Source organism: Rhea pennata, chromosome 3 (genome assembly GCF_028389875.1).
Source record: "Rhea pennata isolate bPtePen1 chromosome 3, bPtePen1.pri, whole genome shotgun sequence".
Classification (NCBI taxonomy): Eukaryota; Metazoa; Chordata; class Aves; order Rheiformes; family Rheidae; genus Rhea; species Rhea pennata.
Window position 1 is genome coordinate 127,098,446 of NC_084665.1, and position 21,679 is coordinate 127,120,124.

The 21,679-nt window shown below is 42.0% G+C and overlaps 1 protein-coding gene across 2 annotated transcripts in view; it reads right to left on the reverse strand.

The window, feature by feature from the left end:
* Positions 1 to 1,638: 1,638 nt before the first annotated feature.
* MSRA (methionine sulfoxide reductase A) overlaps positions 1,639 to 21,679 on the reverse strand; it is a 281,782-nt gene continuing 261,741 nt past the window's right edge. For both annotated transcript variants that reach the window (XM_062571232.1, XM_062571231.1), the window contains one exon: positions 1,639 to 2,440. In XM_062571232.1, coding sequence (XP_062427216.1) covers positions 2,276 to 2,440 — 165 coding nt within the window. In that variant the 3' untranslated portion in view covers positions 1,639 to 2,275. The remainder of the gene's footprint in view (positions 2,441 to 21,679) is intronic.

A 21,679-nucleotide genomic window follows, 5' to 3' on the forward strand; every position in this document is an offset into this window, starting at 1 on the left:
GCAGCTCTATAGTAGGATAAGTTTCAAATAGTGCTGAATCAAGACTATGCTGTCAAAGACATTCAGGCAGCCACCCCCTTCTTCCTGGTGAATTGTGGGCGAGAATAGCTTGCAAGGCCAAAACCCATCTTATAAAGCCAATCCATTAAGCTGAATCACTGCCATTCCACCTTTACAGATTTTAGCCCTGGTACTATTTGTACCTTCAGCAACAACGGCAGTAGATACAGGAACAAAATTCCACCCTGGAGTGACTTCATAATTAACTGAGGAAGGGCATACTATGTTGATGTGGGCCAATTTTGGCATCAATGGACCTGTCTATGTTGATCTACAAATCCTGACACTTTATTTTCATAAGGGGAGGCCTTAAAAACCTCAGCCAGACTCAGAGTTGAGCCTTGTTATATTAAGTACAGAACAGTCCATTCTTCAAAGACTTTCCACCCTGTTTGAAGACAATAACTCTAACATGTAGTAGGAGAGAAAGGAGGAGAAAGGACAGAAAGGAACTGAGCAGCATTTCATAAGCATCTGAGTGATTCAGTATATGAAATGTTTTGTCTTGTACATTGGAGGAAATCAGGAGTTATCCCACTGAAGTCTGAATTACACAAAGGTTAAAAAGGCATACGAGCGGAGTCAGGCTATCCTCCTCTCTTCTTTGCTTTTATGTCACCTCATGCTTATGAAATTAGATGAAAGTGCTGGTTTCCTTGACAGTGAGCAACAGAACAATTCAGTGGCACATGTTTACAACAGGCATTCAGTTACTATAGCAACCAAAAATCCCAAGTGTGATGTGGGAAAATTTTGGGGCATCTCCAGAAAGAGCCTCCCGTGACAATCCTGCCAGAGGTAACTCTTCCCAAGCTTGTCCCAGGTATAATCCTGCTAAAAGGACTCACTTCATCTTGTTTTTGAGACTGGAATGAGCTAAACGCTAGCTGAGGAGCAAAGTATTCTGGAGGGATTTGTCTGACATGGACTTTGCCTGTCCTTGGATAAACCATGCAGGACTTTAGCGATTAGGATTGTCTCCAGAATCAGAGACTCATGAGAGGCTCAACCCCATGTCTTCCACCACTCTGAAGTATCGTAATCAGCAGGCTGGAAGGGCAGGACAAACCTGTCATCATCTACTCTGCTGAAGCTCTCTGTCCATGGAGAAGACGCCAAGATCCAGGCTGTAATTTTTAGTTTCCACTTTCAGAGATCCCTATCAAAAAAATGGAGATAATGGGTTAGCTTCTTTCTGTCTGTCCTGCCAAGTGTGGTTGTACATGCATTGGGGCGGAGACTGGTCCATATATTATGTTTGTACAGCACCTGCCATAATGAGTTCTGCTCTTGGTGAGGGCTCCGCAAGCTACTGAAGTACCAATAATTAAGCATAGGAATAATAATTTTACAATTCAGTATGAATGCTACTCCTCTGTACTGTCATGCACAATAATACAGATTAAAAAGCCCCAGTGTTTAATTAGCAGGCTGCAGCCTTTTATAATATTTGATCCTTTTTTCAGATCTACACAGACATATATTTAGAACCATAGAATACACCACTGACAACATTTTCTTTTTTTTTCTTTTTTTTTTTTTTTTTTTTTTTTTTGTAATTTATTGCAATGTGGGCAACAAAATTGAATGCTTTTTGTGTTTATATACTTTTTGGAACTGTCAACAAGAAACATCACGTCAAAATTTTTATTTTATTTTTTTACTAAACTGTTTCAGAAAATAGGCACTACAGGTGATATTTATATGTTGCTATGAAAGTAGTACTGTGAGAGAATTACTGATCTCAGAAGTTCACTATTCTTAATAATACCAAATTATAGAGTTTTGATAGTTAAGATGATCCCAACTACTATTTCCAAAAGTCAAAGCTCTCATAACGAGCAAATTCATTAAACCAAGATGTCTACAACCATTAGCTACGCCATCCCCTAATTCATCTCCTTATTAATGCATCAAGCCAAACTTCAAAAGTTTATTTTCTTTCCAGACTGTGAGATTTCAAGGAAACCCAGTGAACTGCACAGAGCAAGAAGCCGCATTCACAAACAGGAGCAATTTCCAACGCTACTTTGGCTTTTTTAAAGTCTTTGAATGCAAAGCAATGTCAGCTGCTCAGATTACAGAACGTCACCCCTACGGGGTGCCCAAATCCTTACGGACTGATTCTGCGGGTGTGCAATAACATCCACTGGGTTATCGGCTTCTTTTCAAACAAGCCCCTAATACAACGTTGAAGCAGTGGCATAAGCAGAGACTATTTATTGATCGCAATCGGACAGGAAAGCCCCGTGCCCCCGAGCCCACAGTATCCATTGGGGTTCTTGCTGAGGTACTGCTGATGGTAATTTTCAGCGTAATAGAACTCTGGAGCCTCCCGGATTTCTGTTGTGATGGTACCAAAACCGCCCTCTGTCAATACCTGTCAAGAAACGACATGGAAATCCATTAGTGGTTTGTTGGCTTCTCTGCTGATGGATGACGTTAGGTTTCCTCTGAGTACACAGCTGACTCTAAGCGCTTGGACTGCAGTTATAGCACAGTCCGGAAAGCCCTTTATCTTTAGTCTCACTTTATTTTATTAAGATACACTGGGAGCATCAGAGTATGCATGGGCGAGAAGAGCTAGCGCAACGTCCTGCTTGAAGGGTCATTTGTTTATTTTGCTGCGGTCTTACATTCATTTTCTCTTCTTTATTAACCACTGCAGGCAGGGATGAGGTGCCATCAACAAAAGTGAAAAACAGATGTGAAAGCCAACAGAGCACGCTTTGGTCTAGCCTGGCTGACTGCCTTGCAGGGGTCCAAAAACTTCATATGGTGGGTGCCTCAGCTTTGATATGTGCTATCAACTTCCAATTTTCTAATTTGGAGTTGATAGTACAGTAGCCAAGGAGTTCTGCACAAAATTTCAGCCCCACTAATGTCAATGGGCATTAAGAACTTCTGGGCCCTTTTTACAGAGCCACTGGAATCTTTTTTCCAAAATGAATAGTTTCATCATGACCAGAAAGGTATTTTTAAGGTAAATTATGGCTCATTTCTGAAAGAAGATTTGCTAATCCATGGTTCAATAGCAATAATCATCTTGTAGAAAAAGAAGGGATGTGGGTGGGGATTTTATACTAGATTTCAACTTCTCTCTGAAATTCCCTAAATGAATTTGAAATGCCTCAAAGGTTTCGGACAGAGGAAACTTTCCTTATTTATATGATTTAGCATGAAAATTCACCTACAGATTTCTTCTTTCCTACGGAAGCATATAAGCACCAACATTTTGGAGCTAATTCTCTACTTAGCGGGGACATAACCTGTGCTCCTGGAAGTCTGTGATAGCCTAACAAGCATTTTAGTGGTGTCAGACTGGAGATGTTCATCGTTGTAAAGTATACCCGTAAAGTACAGGACAGGAATAGAATTGCATCGCTGTCAGCCAGACTTGACAGCAAGATCAACTGTCAAAACAAAGGGTTAGCTTTTAAGACGGCCAGACAATTATGCATTGTCTCATCATAATGACAAATAAATAAAAACAAATCACCACATAGAATCACAAAAACAGAGCTGATTCATAAAGCCTAACCCAGGTAAGTCTACTACGTCCATTTAAGGCCACTATTTTTGTCCTGCTCAACATGGATGTGGAAAAGAAATTATTCCTTTCCTCTTTGCTACAGTCATCTACATCCTTGGTGGTTGGGCAGATAGAAAGATGGCATGTAAGTGAAATACACTGCCTTGCCTCTAGGCATGAGCCAGCGCCTAAAGACTGGAAGGTCATTATTTGAGACCAAGAGCCTAGAGATGCCTGGAACAAGGTTTCCTAGATCCTACTTCAGTGCAGCTGAGAGCATAGCTCTGACCACAGCCAGAGATCAGATACTGGACTAGGTGGGGCATTGATTTATTCTGGTAATTTCACTGTCTGGAGGATACATTTTGCTGTATGTATCATGGAAAAAATAACAGACTCATACAAAACCCAAGACTGATCTGTCTGTGGAGCTCCTGAGTTCCTCATGGAGACCTAAATTCTCAGTGCAGATTAGGAAGATGCTGACAAGCTAACCAACCTCACAGGAATCTGGCCTTGTTTTCTCAAATTAAATCACTGAACAGTGTTTTTAATCTATAGAACAAGTTTTGTCCCAATGGAATCAGATTATTTGCCTGTCAGATTTATATAAAGAAGATATAAATCATGAAGGTATGTATCAGAATTTGTAACAACAAAAGCAAAAAGGACACCAACTCAACTGCTTTTGGAAAAAAGTTGTAAGTATTTCACTTACTTTCTAACATTTCTAGCAAGGAAAAGCACTTTTAAAACTATCTTCACTGCGGAAAGATGGCACGAATTCTGTCATCATGGGTATTAGTCATTTACTTGCTACTGTAAATGTATGTAAAACTGGCTTCCCCCCTTGTCTGAGTCATGGAGATGCTGCTGGGGGGATGGATATTTTTCTACTGTGCAAAATAGTGTTTGTTACAGATTTTTACCTGGGACTTTTCCATCACTGGTCTGATTTTGTCAGTTAGAAAATCCATTCTGTTCAATAACATACCACAAGAGGGCATAAACATCATTTATCCCTTTCAGAATTACTAGCAGGCTATTAAAACATTGCAAGCTGAATAAAGCAGAAGCCCAAGACAACTCATTATATTGCACTTTGGTCATTAGCAAAAGATACCAGCACTGTTGTCAGAAGCAGCAGGAACCCCAGGCTCCGACACTCTGCCAAACACTACCTTGAATGTTTTGATTTTAAACTGGAAAATATTTTCCTCGCACTGACTGTGTCAATGCAAAGATAAAAACATTACTGGGAAAGATGATGAAGTTCATGATGTGCTGGCTCCGGCAGGTGTAAATCAGCCCACTCTGATTGATTTCCTGCCGCCGAGGCAGATATAATTTGATGATAATCCTGTTGTAGCAGACTTTTTAGTCCTTGCTGTCACACAATTCCTGAGCTGTCCCACGTGAGCTCCCATTACGATGCTGCAGCCAAAAGGGCTCGTGCAGCCTTTGAATGCAGAAACAGAACGGATCAAATTAGGGAGAGCGTAGTTAACCCTCAAGATCTTCTACCCAGTGCAGGCATTTTTTAAGACACGATTGAACCTTCCTTCCCCAAAATATTACACTGTAATTCAAATAGAATCAATTAATTAATTCAAGGGAATTCTGCGGCTTTTGTCACGCCACAGATCATACCAGAAGATCACAATGATCCTTTAACTGACTATAATCTGTCCCAAAAAAGCCTGCCAGGTTCTTCTGGAGAGCAGCCCAAAACAAACCAGAATCCAAATGCTGCCCAGCTAAAGAGGACAGAGAGGACTTAGCCATAGCTTCAGATCAGGATAGAGACTGGAGCAGGAATATGCTGGAGCCAGCCCTGGGAGCGTCCTCAGCACTGCTGTATTTTAAACCTACATTAACTTTTGGCATGCAGAAGATTTTGCTGGATGAGTTTCTTAATTTATTATGGACTGTGAAAGCTTTTTCCTGTTGTTTGCTTTAAGTTTGTTGCCTGACCATTTTATTACTTCTCTTGTAGTGAAAGTGAATTCTTTATTCACTTTCTCCTCAGCAGTCCTGGTTTTAGACCTCTACCTTAACCCTGCTCATTCATTTCATTTGCAAGCTTCACTGGCGTAAGCTGTTTAGACTCCCCACTCCATAACTCAGGTCAGCCTTCTTGCCCCTTTCGGCATCCTTTCTAGTTCTATTTTACCATTTCATTGAGATGGGGTGACTGGAATTGCACTCAGTATCAAGATCACCACGGATTTATTCAGTGCTGTACTTACATTTTCTCTTTTATTCTCCATCTCTTTCCTAGCAATTCTTAACATTCCACTTGCCTTTCTGACCTCTGCTGAGCACTGAGCAGATGTTTTCAAAGAACCATCTGCAATGACGCCAGGACCTCTTCTGTGGGCTAGTTTAAACCCTATCATTGTGTCTGTACTTGACTTTTATTGACATGGAATTTCATCAACTATTTCATTGTGCAGACATTTGATATTGTCAGATTCTTCTGCAACTTTTTGCAGTCAGATCTACTTTTGCTTACCTCAAATAACTCTATACCATCAGCAGATTTTGGCACACCGCTATTGACTGACTCCCTTTTCCAACTCTCTTACGAGTATATTGAAAAGCATAGGTTCCCAAGAAACATAGCTGCTAATGTCCCTTCACCGTGAATACTGCCCAGTTATTTGTATCATTTATTTCCTATCTATAACCAGTTATTCATTCAGAAGAGAAACTTTCCTCTTACTCCATGGCAGCTGGCTCCCCTTTCTACCCACCTGCTCTCTTCAAAGAACTATACTATGTTTGCAAGACATGAGTCTCCTCTGCTAAGGTCACATCGACTCTTCTCTGAAACACTATGTTCATACGTGTGTCTACTACCTTCTGGCAGCTTCATCAAGCTGCAGTGTAAAATGTCAGATTTACCTGTCTATAATTCTACTGGACCATCTTGGAGCCTTTTTAAGTACAGATGGAGCCCACCTTTCATTCTCTTGGTAGCAGGGCCAATTTAAAGTGCAGCTTACCCACCATATCAGTGGGTAAGCAATTTTCTATACAAGTTCTTTTCAAACCTGTAGCCAGCTACCACCTTGTTCCACTGACTTGCCACTATTCATTTCCCTGCTTTGCTCTAAACCTCTTCTCCTGTAGCTTGAACTTGACACAGCTCCTTAAAATCATAATCATGACCTGGCGTGGGAACTCCAGGTATTCCTCCATTCTGAACACAGACACAATGAATTTTGTAGCTTTCTGCAATGGCCTTACTTGTTTCGAGTCTTTCTTGGACAGCTCAAGGTTTACAGAAGCTTTATCTCAAGAACAGATTGCTACTGAGTTCAACTATACTAAGGGAAATTCTGGGTGCGTTTACATTAGTGAACAGGAGGGTTCTTTTTGCAAACTTGCTTTGTAAATTCGGACTTGTGCAGCACATACGGGCAAGAAGCAATTTCCCATCTGGTGGAAGCAAGACTGGAGGTGTGCACTTGGGCACCACGTAGAGCAGCCCACTTGGACACTGAAGATGTAGGGCATGCAATAGTTCACGCTACACGCATGAACAGTGCATGCCCAGGACCAGCAACTGGCACAAGCATCGTTGTCAGTGAAGACCAGGTTTTGGACACACAGACTGGGAACCACAATGGATTGCAGCAAATCAGAGCCTGTTTTTCCCCATATATACCGTATCAGTTGGTTATACAACTGTGTGTCACTCAAACCAGTGCCACCAGCTTTGTCTCAACTGCAGCAAGTGGATCCCATGACATACAAACGCAGTTAGAAAGATTGCAAAGGACATCCTAGTCATTTAACAGAGACCATAACATCTTACAGATGTTCTTGCTTTTGAACTCAATGGCCTTGCACTAGGTCACCGGGACACAGTGCAGTCAGCATGTTGATGAAAACAGTTTGTCTCCCTCGGCAGCAATTCACCTGTTCAGTTATGCTAGATGATATGAAATGCTATCCTCAGCAAAGGAGACTATACGGTAGACTGCCAAGGAAGAAGCCAAACCACTCTAACCAAAGGGTTGTTCTTCAGTTACTCTCAAGCAACTGCATTCAGCATGTAACGTTTCCGCACCTTGATTTGCTACTGCCCTCTGAACCGACAATAATTGCTGCTTCAGCTTTTTGTAGCCAGTTGATTATATTGAGCCAAAGTATGTCAAAATATTTAATCGTTTGACAGCACAGCATTGCAACAACACATTCAAGGTGTTTGGCTCCTTGTTTATATTCAGATGGAAGTAGCTAATATTTGTAAAGTGCCTTAAGAATTCAGAATGAACTCCACATGAAAAGCATGATTCCCTTGTAGCTTCAAATAATTTAAGGAATAGCTTGGAAGCCAGTTACACTTCAATATGCTGCAATATTTCATTCATATGAAAATGAATGGCTCATGGAAGTTTGGAGGAGGGGTTGAACCCACTTACAAATTTGACAGAAAAAGCTTTAAAATTGGTTTTGTTAAATGAAACCATTTAATTTTCTGAGCAGAGGCATTAGTAAAGTAGCAAAGTATTAATCGGTTTCAAGCATTTTGTGGCTTCTAATAAAAAGAGCATCATCCTGAGCTTGATTCAATATGCACCTTAAAAGCAAGCTTAATGCCTGTACTCAGGCCACGGCAATGATCCAGCTTCTCTCGTGTTTTTGTGAGTTACTTTAAGCTACTGTATTTCCAATGGACCCTCTAATGTTGAAATTACTGCAGACTATCTTGCCACCTATGGCAGCCGGTGCTTCTGCGTCATCATTCATCCTTGACGTAAAACTGTAAGGAAAGCCATCTCACAATGCAGAGCGTCCCAGGAAAGAGCAACTTCTTAAAATCTCTAGGGCTACCCATTTATTATATTGGCTACTCAAAATTTTGTATCTTCAGCAGCAACACTGAAATTTAGTTCTTCTCTTTCCGAAAGTATTAGGAGTTAAAGGAACTCCTTTATTTCAGGAGAAGGCCTACAAGAGTTTGTGGCACAGACACAATCCTCTGTAGGATGGGAGTGCATGTACCTACTAGATACATAATTACTGTGGTATTTTCTACTGGAAAACAAACTAACTGACTTTGCCAAGTTTTGGATTAGTTGCTGGCAGACTTGGGAACAGAAATTCAGCAATACAGGCTCACTTGTTTCGAGGACCAGCTACCCCTATTTTGGGCCAGCAGAACTTACATAATGAGTAGCATGAGGCATTAAATGTGCAATTAAAAAACGATGTTTTATTTTATGTCTTTCAGCTGCTAAGTGTCATTTAGATATACCTCTTCTGTAAGTCAAGACAGCCTGCTCTGCAGTGTAACATCCTATCGGTAAATTATTTTAAATAGCTTCCTTTGTGCTGCCTTTCACTGGCTAGAGTACTGCATTGGTAAACACTCTACTGATATTCCAGCTAATATTAAAATTCAGCCCCCTGTGATAGGGCCCAGTCTTTTCTATGCCACTTACTAATGCTAGCTTTTCCAATTTAATTGATGTCAGCGACCCATGCAGAACCCTGGAATGGGTTGAAATCCTGTCTAGCTGGTAAAAATCTGCATTCACATCCATGTAGGTGAGCTCCTTTTAGAAATCACATCACACGTTTTTCCACAGTGAGCCAGGTAGGCAGAACAATCTTGCCAGGGAAAACACGGATGCAGCGATTGGCAAGTGCTGAAATCTAACGCCAACGACCATACAGAGTGGCTGCATGAACTTGGACAAAGCATTCACATTCTTCTGTTTCCATTTAGTTCTCTGCACAGTGGACGGGATAATATTGATATATTTGATAGGTGTTGCAAGAACTGATCAGCTAATGTTTGCACAGGGCTTTGGAGTGCTATATAATTAGCTAATGCTTGCACGTGGTTTTGGAGTGCTATATAATTTCTAAGCATTATTAATATCCTTGCAGGGAGTCTATCTAGTCTCAGAACTTGCTTTGCAGTGTCTCTCTTGCAAATCAAGATTGAAACTGGGAACTATCAAATTATGCTGGTGCAAATTCAGCATCCTTCATGGGTGTGGGCATATGGATCTAAGGGTAGAAATGGATCCACTGACTTTATGACTGACTTTGGTCTTTGCTGCGATAGATATCAAGATGCTATGGAACTATATCATGCATCCAAAGACAAAATCATCCTACAGGGACCATACCTAACCTGGTCAAAGAAGGGAAATGAACTTACACAGGCCTATTTTAATCATTTTCAGGAGTGTACTGTTCCAGTGCAGCACATGGGAAATGCAAATAAGAAAGAAATACAATAGATATTTAAAAGATGATGGTGCAAAGTGCTCAGCTGAAGAATCTTCATTCTAACGTGTAAGTCTGCATAACTGATTTTGTCAGAGCTGTGAGTCTCGTAAGAAAAAGCCTCAGACACAACAGAGCGCGTCACCTGAAGCTAGTAAATTGAACCCAGCAAGACACTTCATGAGCCTTAGGGGAAAGCTGCATGTATACAGACTGTTTTGTTAGTTTTAACATCTGCTTTCTCTGAAATGCTTTTCTCCTAAATACTTAGCTTGAAGGAGGCTGTTTGGTCACTCATTCCCATCAGAGAGAAAAGAATTGCTGGGCTCAGATACAAATCAGACCTGCCAAGGTAAACCACAGTTGGCCGATAGCCTGGATGTTAACATATCTGATGCCCCAAATGGCTACACTCAGAGGGTCTACGAGGAATCAGGGGTGCAGTCAGTCTGATGCTTCCTAGTATTTATATCTGAGTACACTTCCTCTTTGCCCACAGCAATCAGCCATGCCAGCTGAAATGGCAGATTTATGTAGACAGACTTCTTTGCACCCTCTAGCAATGGGAAAAAAAATCAACATTGAATCTGTCCTAAATTGTACTAAACTGAACTGACAGTGAAATAAAGTCTATGATTCTATTTTTTTCCTGTTGGAAACTGATCCTATGAACAAGCATGCAGAGAAAGTTGTATCCCGCTCTTCCTTATACCAGTCTAATTCTGGATTCAAAGTTTTTGCTCCAGATAAAGATTGGTATAGCAGGATCTACTTAACCCACAATCTTTACAAGCTTGACCTCCAGAACAGAGCTTTCTGAACACCCACCCTGCCTTCTCTTGAGGAAAGAAAGATGAAAGTAAAGAATGGCACCAGGGGCATTTAGGAGATATAAGAAGATAACATTAGCAAAGATAAAAGACATCTTGCTCAACCAGCATCTGGGATCTAATTAGGTGTTGAAGGAGCCATTGAAAGAGATGGAAATTCTGTTTGTCTAGCCAATTTTAACGCAGCCAAACAGCCTTTTACTGTACATCCTGCATGGATAATTTATGATGGCTAAGAAAAGATATGCCCTGTTCTGACGTTCAGTGAACTAAAGCTAAAATCTATTCTGCGGTTTGAGAGAGCAGACTATTCTTTACTAATAACTTATCCATTACTCTCATATTCCTGAAATGAAACATGGCCAAGTCCAAACTGAGATAGGGTCACTAATATCAACCCCCCCATCTCTACATGAAGCAATGAAGCTTAATGCAGAATCTTCCAAACTCGTGTGAACCAGAGCTGGTATCTCCATATGGCGCTTTCCTGAACAATGTTGAGAAGCCAGCTCAAGTCCAAAAGCAGTGAAATGCTAAGCACAGCAAAATCCACGCTCTCTGAACAGAGCAAAATATGTCATATACAAATGCTCTGTTTACATGATTTTATTGCTTTCATTAGCTTGGTCACCTCTGGCCCATGATTCACTGCAGCACACCCCGTGTGATACAGGGTAAGACACATAACTTGCCTGTGTATGTATCCTTTGTAATAAATGGAAGTCACTCCAATTATTTTTAATTCAGGGGAGTCACAATGTAGAAGTATGAATGGTATAGGGCTCAGTTCAGATCTAAGGTTACACTGACATCATTTTATTTTTTTTTAGCCAACATTGGATTTATATCAACTATTTCTCCAACAATACAGAGGCATGGCAGCTTTTCAAGAAAACATATGAATTTTTAGCAAAAATAAACAATTCTCTTTTCCCTAAACTCATTCCCCCAAAAATCCAGAAATGACTTCTGCTGTAATCGGGGAGAAAAAGCTTCCAAACAGACAGACACAGAGCATGAACATTTTCTTCTCAAATTATAAAGACTAGTGTATGGAATACCTGAAAGTAGCTCCGTATAATGGGAATTGATGGGCAACCTGTCATCTCTGCCACTTTCTGTGTCTCTAATAATCAGCCTCTCATGACCATTAATGCACCATGCTAATCCATCTCTTCAGTCATAGAATCGTAGAATCATAGAATCAGTAAGGTTGGAAGGCACCTCTGGAGATCATCTAGTCCAACCCCCCGCCCTGCTCCAGCAGGGTCACTTAGAGCATGGTAGACAGAGTTGCATCCAGGTGGGCCTTGAAGATCTCCAGAGATCCAGACTCCACCACCTCCCTGGGCAAGCTGTTGCAATGATAACCTAGGAGATTATATGGACTCTGTTGTCCACCCTCTTTAGAAAAGGCTGATATGTTTGTAGTGAAAACCCTGAGTCTAAGTTCTAGAGCAGCAGGTTGGTCACCTGGCTCAGCTCAGACTGTCCTGTGACTTTACCCAAAACAAGCACTCCCAGTTTCTTTATCTGCTTCTGTTTAAAATGGCATTGATGTTACCTTTTATTCCAGCTCTGCAGGGTGCTTGCTGTTTCTTACTACGAGCATATGTGTACCACTCGGCACAACGAGGAACCTGATCAAAGTTGCAGACTTCAGTTGCCATAGTTAACATAAATATAACAAAAATTATCACATAATATGCTATACAGATTCTAGATCAGCAGAGAGCACAGGGGAAACTCTGGCCTTACAGAAGTCAATAGAATTTTGGTAATATTGTTAGTACAATCAAGCTTTCAAACTGGCACAGGAGGATATTATAGAGTTGAGAACCACTTACCTAAAATGCCTACCAATAGACTCTAAACTAGATGCTGTCACCACTGAAGTCTTTTTCAAACTCAATTTCAGTTTTTTATATACAAGGAAAGACTCTTCTCAGACGAGTCTAAGCTGGACCTGAAACTTCCAGGAATTTACAGTCAAACGATCTGTCTTGGCCAGGGATTTCAACTGTCATCATCTGTCCCAAAACACACACCTAAACTGAGTGTTTGATTAAATGCTCTTGTGCTAGATGTTAAATGTTCCACCTAAATGAAGGGGTCCATTAGATATCTCTTCTTCACTCAAATATCGCAGAAGAGAATAGCAAGATGAGTAGAGGCCACTGGTCTCTGGGAGAAGAAAAAAATCAACATCATGCTATTCAGGTTTCCTTGCAAAGCAAGATTTCATCTATACTATCATCTATACTATCCATACAGGGCAGGAGTGTATGCAGCACAGTACAGCAAGTGTGTAAAACTGCCCAGACAGGCCTTCTCTTTCTCTTGAAAGAGAAGAACATATGAGATGAAAATAGAAAAGGAGAAGGGAGCCTTGACTACACTCCCCCAGGCATCAGCTAGCTGAGAGGAGATGGATCAAGCTCAAGATTGAGGTGCGCCACTCACTGTGTAGCCCACTGCATGTCAGATGAATGTAAAACTGAGGTCTTCCCCCACTTTCCCCCCAGAAAACACAAGGGAGATGTTCTCAGGGGCAGAAGTGCATCAGATCAGTTGGATGGAACAGTTCAATTCCAATTTTGCCAGATTTCCAACTGAACTCCCCATTCTGGTTAGAAACGGAAACAGTGCACTTTCTAAATTATGTATGCTGTCAAACAGCTGCTGCATGTCCAGCCCGGGGCAACTGCCCTCTATGTAGGGCAAAATTCAGTGAAATTTTTCTGGATTTCATCTGCGTAACAGATCACAGGTCTACCACTTTAAAGCAATTTGAATCCTTCAGGAAGACAAATTGCTCCTGTTATCAAATATATGCATAATTACCACTAAAATTATATTTGAAATGGTAACCAGAGAATACAATTTTATCCCGCACCAAGCACTGAAAAGTCAAGAGAAAATGAACAGCGCACATTTTAATCAGAAGATAAGTAGTTTTCCAGCTACTATATATAGAGGGGGCTGGGAGAGTGCATCTAATGCGCAGAAGAAAGTGTTAGGAGGGTAAAACTCCACAGTGTTTTGGCTTTGGACTTCAGAAGGTAGTGAGCATAAGATAGTGTGAAATACAAAGAAGCCTTTGTTGTTTACATCTGAAGTTTAAAAGTGGCATAGTGTGAATAAACAAAGGATGTTTCATGAAACATTGCATCCGTGATATACTCTCTCAGTTTGAGCTCCAGAAACTGCGTGTAAATAGAGGCATCGCTGTCTTGCTTGAGAAAAGAAGGAGGTAAACTTTAAAGCTTGTCTTCCAGAAAATCTCATTTTCCCATTTTTTTAGGGTTTTGATAGGCTTTTAAGTGGTAGGAAATACAGGAGTTTAATAAGACTAAGATCTGTATTGTTTAGCATTGGCTTTCAGGATGGTTAAGCTTCTTACTAAGGATAATTGTACACACGCTTTTGCAAACCTGAATTAGCTACTTGCTATCTTTGCGTGAAAAAGTTTTACTCTCAAATACTTGAATGATGTCAAGCAATTTATTTTTAACGTAGACATGAAAATACTGTACTGCCATAAGAGTTCCACAAGAAACTGATTATTTTACATGAGGATGTATTAGGATGGCAGGATGTTTTGGTAAGGACAGAATCTAAAGGTACATAGGGCATTGATTCAGCTAGATATTCAGCACTATGGTTAAGGTTGAGCAGTTACATGGCATCAAATGTGATTCAAGTTAGGTACCTGCATATGTACATGCCTTTCAATCCAAAAGTCCTCAAATACTTGACAAATCATGTACCAAATCTGAGTTTATTTCAGAACTGTCTTGCTTGTTATTCTAGTATAGACAGAGGGTAGTTTTTGAAGAAGTTCGACAAAAATGTTATAGTCTGAGTTTGCTCTATATGAAATCTACCCTGAATCCATGAGATAAAATCAGCATCGAATGAGCAGGCACGGTTCTGATTACTTCCATACAGGGAGGTCTGGTTTTGCTTTTTTGATGCTCAAATCAACCAATTCTAGAGCAGAAGGCAGAATAATGCTGTTAGTTATATATTTGACTTCTACAGCTGTGATTCCTGTGTACTGCAATGGAGGCTCAGGTACCCCTTCTAGAAACACAGATTAAGGACTCACAGATTAACGGATCACAGATCAGTTCAGCTGCAAAAACCCAAATTCGAAACAAACACAAAAGAAGTGGTGCTCCATTTGAGGCAGCCCAAGGTATCAGAGACATGTTCATGGAGTCGGCAGATCAGATATAAGACTGACGGGGACCCCCATCCCTCTAGAGTTGCACCTGAAGCCCAGAAGATGCCTCTCCAGGACAATCCCAATGGCACCTCAACGCCTGCATTGAGGCAACAGAATCGAAGCCCAGTAGTCAGCCCATGTCCCAAAATAGACAGAAATGGTAAAATGTTAAGGAGAAGCAGGCGCAGCTGGAGTGAAACAGAAGTTGGTGACACACTAAATCCAGTGTCATTCACGGCATTGCCTTGCTGGGGCCATATCTAAACGTATATGCCTCTGAAATCTGCTTCATACAAGCTGTCTAGGAAGATGAAACCACTGGTGAGCTATTAGCTCAGCTGCACATGACAAAATAAGATGAATTTGGTAAAAAATTCCTGCAGATGCTTCCTTCTCACTTCTACCATAGATTATTACTGGATAATTAATCCAATCTCTGTAATCCCTACCTATCTACTGACTCTTTCACGAAGACTTTGGGATGGACTGTGGAATTTACACTTAGTTTACATAGTAAATTCTTTCACCAAAGGCAGTTGCAAAGATCTGAGTTATTTTCTAAGCATTAATTCCACTTTTCTTCCTGAGTGAGTACCCTCGAAAGCAGATGGCTTCTGCCTACAGACCCACAGACTGAAAGAACAAAGTCAAACTTTGGATGCTATCTAGAAAAGTAGAAATATGGTCTGCACCACTTGCAAAGCAAGTTTATTTCAACACTCCAAGCTTTGCTTATGCATATTTATTTAATATAATTATTTTCCTTCTACAACCATTTTGGAAATTGGTTACTCATGCCTGCAGCAAAAATCCTACACCAGAAGAGGGAAAAAATCCATGCGGCAAAAATACCAGATGCAAAAACAATGTAGTTACTTGTTTTATGCCCTCTGGCAGCTGCCAAAAATGCTGAGAGTAAAGCATGTGGGGAAGGGAGAAAACAAAAAAGCTTCCATAAGGAAACATGGAAAATCCTTATAGACTCAGCTCCTTCACATACCGTCTTAGACTGAGCTTCCCCTGCATAGCTGTCATCAAACCAGTTCTGATCACCATGAACAGCAGCATTTTACAGGGGAGTTAGTGAGAGCTACTTTCTAATTCCACGTGCTTTTGGTGAACTGTAGATTTATTTCCCAAGCTACAGTGATTTCTCATTAAAGAGATGCACCTTAGAATTACAGAAAAATAATAGTGAAGGAGATCTGCTTGCCTAGCTCAGGCACTTGCCCCTGCTTCCCGCTAGAGTTTACATACAAACCACTCTCACACCTGCATTTCTCCCCACAAACATAATCCACAGGACAGAGCTTGGATGTTTGAATGAAAGCAGATAAGCTTCACCATCAACAAGTTAATTTGTCAGTCAGATAGGAAATACTAGCCCATCTTAGCCTTCAGGGTCAAATTACAATTGTCATATACACCTACGAGCACCAACGAAGCACGCTTACGCTGCAGGAAAGGAGATTTGAATTTGGCCATTAGTAAAGCAAAATTCCAAACTGAATGTGGGCTGCAGAGGAAGCAAAGAAAATGCCGGGAATGCACTTTACATTTTAGAGAGAACCGGGCATTTGCAGCACATCATCTCCCTGCCAGCTAGAGAACAGCAGCGACTTGGCAGAGGTTTGATAGCCAGATGTCATCCTCATCTGGTTGTCTTGGCTCAGGCTGTTTGTTTGAAATGAACAGCAAAACAGAGCGAGTATGGGGTCTTCCTGGTGCTAGTTGCCTGACAAGAAATAGAACTAGGAAAGGTCTTTCGGGTGACGCCTGAGTCCTCCGAATCTGGCATTGCTTCGCACCATTCTGCTGGACTCGCAGCCCTCACCGCGCGAAACCGCGAGGACGGAGTCAGAGTCAACAGGCCACGAACCAAACTGGAAATAAGAGTAATGTAAAGTGTCTCTCCGGGTGATGAACACGGAGCAAACGATCTCCCCGCGTGCTTCCCCCAGCAGCTCCGAGCGCACCGAGGCGCTGGGAGCGGTTCCTGGTCATTGGATGCTGCCGCCGTGCTTCTTTGCTCGAACGCATTGCTGCGCCTTTCCTCCAGCGCTCCTGTTCAGTCGGGTGTTTTATTTGGAGGGAAGAATAATTTGCTTTCTGCATTCCTGTGATATTATACTGAACAGCAGCAAGGAGAAAAACACCAGGGTAGTCCACGTCTAAAACTTGCTGCATTTCTAGTTCAATATTGTGCTATTACAGATGCCCTGATAAATATGGAGGCATGCAGTCAAATCTTACACGTTCCTCCCAGCAAACGCTCCTCCAGATACCGTAGAAGAGCAGAACGAATGGGCAAAAGTTTGCCAGGGTTTTGATGTGGCTGCTAAGCCACAAATGCCTTTAGACCCAGGCAACAAGAGAGGAGCGTGCACATCACGATAGCTAAGTCTCCACGTGACTGACCTTATATCAGAAGGAGAATTATTTTGTAACTGCAAGCCCGATAGCGCGTGTGTATGTTTGTATACACATCAATATGTGTGATAAGAAGGCTGCTTTGTGGCGAAACCTGCCAACAAACCCATTTTTTTGTTGCCATCTGCTACGAAGAGAGCAAGCACCTGTTAGGAGCAGCTGCTTGAATGCAAAATGGAGGTAAGAGAAAAATCAGTTTCATTTTGGAGTTGGCCTGCCGCAGGTAGCACATGGCTCTCACCACCAAGGATGCCAAGTGGTCCTTTTTAAGCTTGTCCTAATTAGGCAGCGGCGAGTGCTACGAAATCTCGAAACTGTTCATTTAGGTTATTACAGGGAGGAGAGAGAAGTGATGGTGCCCCCCCCCCCCCGGCTCCTCCAGCACCACCCCAGTGTCCTTCCTCCAGAGGAAAACTGCCTCCCTTTTGCTCTTTAAGTCCTTCTCAGTGTGGCTTATTTGAGGGTTTTAGCAGAAGGGACTGAAGCTAAAGGGCCCAAGGTTATATGCACCAACAGAGGCCAACCCTGCCAAGCTGCCATTTCCAGGGAAAGGAACACAGAAGCGACCACTTAGGCATCTCAAACTGGATGCGGCGGAGCATTAAAGGGTTTCTTGTATTCTTCCAAGTGATATATCCAAGACCACAAGTCAGTGTGGCCTCTGCCAGCATGCCTGACAGCACAGAGGGTTTCAGCTCTGTTCCTCTTAGTCAATTCTTACGGTATCTGCATCTCCACTGAAGGAGTAAGTTCATTTAATTAGTTCTTTTCCAATATCCTGAGCGTAGAGCATTTCATCTTATTCTCTTCAGCTGGTGAATATAACGTTTGTGCTTCCATAGCTGAGCTCAGCTCACCTTACCATGGCCAGCATCTCTGTGCATGAAAGGGGCTTTGGTCTTAAAAATCAAGAAGCCTGCAGGAGATTTTCAGGATCCTCTTTATCACACCGTGCTTGATCTAACGATCACTGGGGAAGGCATAAATAGCAGTATAAGGAGCTATTATCTACATCTAGGTAACAGCAAGAGGAGGAAAACAAATGGATTTCTTTTGCACAGGGAAGATTTGCAATAAACACCGATATTTAGGGGTACTTGAAGCACAAGTCTGTCCAAATGTCTTCTGTCTTCCTTCTCCCCTCCCTTCCCTTCCTTTCTCTTCCCTTCATTTTTTCCCCCTTTCTTCCTTTTCTTCTTTCCAGTGCTTCCCTCATGTTCTTTTTGAGTCTCCACTTCTTTTCTCCCCAACCCCTTTTTTCCTACCTCCCTTTTTTCTGATTTGCCCTCTGAAACCATCCTCTCCTATGAGGATGATAAATATTTGGCTCATATACCATATTTATAAATAGCAGGGCCAACTCATTCAGTATAGAGACTGGTATTTTCTTAAACGGTGGCAAAGAACTGCTCCGAGGGCCACAGCGTGCTCAAAGGCGAAAACATAGAAGCTAATGCACAAATGCAGACACTGTGCTCGGAAACAAGGGATATCCCCAAAGTGTTTTTGAGGCTCCAACCTCAATTGCCAATTATCTCTGCAGTCTGCATTACAGTTCAGCTGGATCAAAACTCCTGATGCCAATACCCAAGCAGGAAAACACCCATCCAGCCTGGGTCACGGAAACCAGAGCGAGTATGCAAGGCTGGCAGAGAAATAACATCTCATCTGCCTGCAAAGGAGTGAATTTGATCGTGATGTAGTGAAACAAGCATAAAACCACACAAAGCCATCCCACGGAGTCACTTCTCCGAGCAAAGCTGCACTTCAAATTCCGTGTTTCATAACTAATACCTTTGGTCAAGCAATTTTTTTTTTCTTCTTAATGCAGACTTATATCTGTAAGCACATCTGTAAGCATATAGATTTATGCCTCCTGGGACATGCCTAATGGGTTCTCAATTCACTCTGGCTCATTTCTTTGTAAAGCTTTGGCTCTACTGTGGGAGAACTGAATAGGGTCTTTCACTGATGGATGTTTTTTCATTTTGAATTTAAATGTATAAACTGAGATCGTGGGTTATTATTGCCATGAGAAACAACAACAGAGAAGGCAAGAGCCATAGGTTAGGAATTCAGTGCCACGAAAACATTCAAGGACAGGATCAGCTAATTAATGCTACCCTCTGCCCTCTAAATTAGTCATATATCTACTTAAGTGCTTCTGCTCACCACTAGCTGAAAGGTGCCGCTGCAAGAGCACGCAGAGCTCTCCTAGCTGCTTTTTAGGCAATAAAGGCAGTTTCCTAGCAAGGAACATCTCATTAGAAGCCACTAGAAAAAGGTGCCCTGACCCCAGGGTTTCTGTTTAAGGGAGCAGAAGTCGAAGGTGTTGATGCCCAGGCCCAAGAGTACCGTATCAGGAATGTTTTCCTCTACGTCCAGCTAAAGAAAAAAGGGCTGAATTCGTCCTTGAGAGCAGCCCAGAAGTCAGTGGAGTTCTACCACAAAGAAAACCTGCTTGAGGCACGCCAAAATATTAAAATATTAATATTTTGCATGTTTTTTTTAACAATCAGGCGCACTCAGAGGAAGAACTGTCATGACTGGGAACAGCTCAGTCACTGAAACAATCTGGTGAGAAGTTCTAACTCCACTGCCGCCTTCAAAAAAATTCCAGCCGACCAAAAAAAAAAAAAAAAAAAAAAAAAAAAGCCTTGTTCACGCTGTTACAGTTTAGGAACTGCTGGCATCTCTGTCTCCAAAAGGAAGAGGAGCAGAGAGCTGACTGCTCAGCAGCTGAGAACGTGTGTGCTGGAAGCAGCACGCCTTAGCAGATGGTGAAATGATTACTGCCAGTAAATGTTAGAGTCCTCTCTTTTCTTTTTTCTTTTCTTTTTTTTTTTTAACTTGAATTCTGAACAACAGGGCAAAAATAATTACAAAGAATACATGAAAGCAGCTTGATTTCCTTTCTTTTCCTTTTCTGAAAGCCTGTGCATCTTGTTCCTTTCTAATACCTAAGGCTGGAAAACTTAATGGTCACTGCATTTGCTAGATTAAAATTTAGCAACAAGCGTTTTGTTCTGGCGAGTTTAACACTGCTGTTGTTTTTCAAGCTGTCTCTTCGCTGGGAAATAAGGAGGTGCAGGATCATCTGCTCTAGCTACAGGACCTTAAAAATGAAATACAAGGAAAAGAAGAAAGAGCGTAGCTGTATACACTGTAGGCAGCAGGTCAGTCTTTAAATCAGCTCTGTGATGGGCTATGATGTTATGAAAAGCATTTTACTTGGGACTGGGCTGAGCAATGGGAATTATGCTTGCATGATGCATCTCCTTCACATCATCAGGTGGCTTTTGTGTCCCTCCCTGCTTCGGACCCTCTCCTCATCCCCGTGTCCTGCCCGATATCCACCAGTCACCTTCCTTGCTCTGCAGCCTCCAGGCCCAGCCTTTCTGCCCAGGAGAAGGGGGCTTCCTCTTTGCATCTGAGCTGCTGCGAGCAACTCCCAACCGCATCAGCTCCCTCCCAGCCCTTGTCTCCCTGCCTCCTTGCTCCAATCTGCTGCTTGCTTTCCCCTTCTTTCACAGTCAAGAAATTTCTCCCTCCTCATTGCCCAGGTGCCAGCAAGGCTTGCTTTAAAATCCCAGGAGAAACCAGCTCCCCAGCTTGCTAAGAGCAAACAGGAGCTGCAATGGCAAGGAGCACCCCTACTCATTAAGCAACGGCGCAAAGAAAGCTGCCGGATCGGCACGCACAGCCGGATCCGCACGACACTTAACCCTGCATCGTCTTTTGAAGATTGCAGCTGTTAAATACTCTGACATCCCTCCCAAAATGTGTGGGGGGGAGCACTTACAGATTGGGAAATGCTAGGGAAAATTCCACAGGGGGATCAAAAAGTAAAACATGCCCCAAAGACACCCCCTTACTGAATTTCACTCTCTGCTCTGCAGCACAGAGGTACCAAAGCTCCTCGTGGACAGGCTGGTAGAAATATTAGTATTGAAAACAACATATTTTCCTCCAGCTTCATTCTCTGAACAATTTTGGCTGGCTCTTTAAACATATCATGTCCTGGCATGGAAATTTTCACCTCCCAAATTAATGCTTGGTAAAGCATCAAGCAACTGAGGAACTCCTGGCAGGAACTGTCAAACATCTTTGAAATGGGATCATCCAGCTACACCTGAAAGATTAAGGTTGGATGTAATTTCTTCTCTTTCATCTGTTCACTGAGACTTCCCTGGGTCTTTCTGATAATTTCCTGCTATCACGTCCCAGAAAAAAATGTGCTGAAAGTCAGAGGTTCTGAAATTTGGCGTTTCTGTGATGTGATGTCAATAATCAAAACGCGTCCTCCAGTAATAAGCCATGTCCTTTGGGATGATCTAGGTAGAA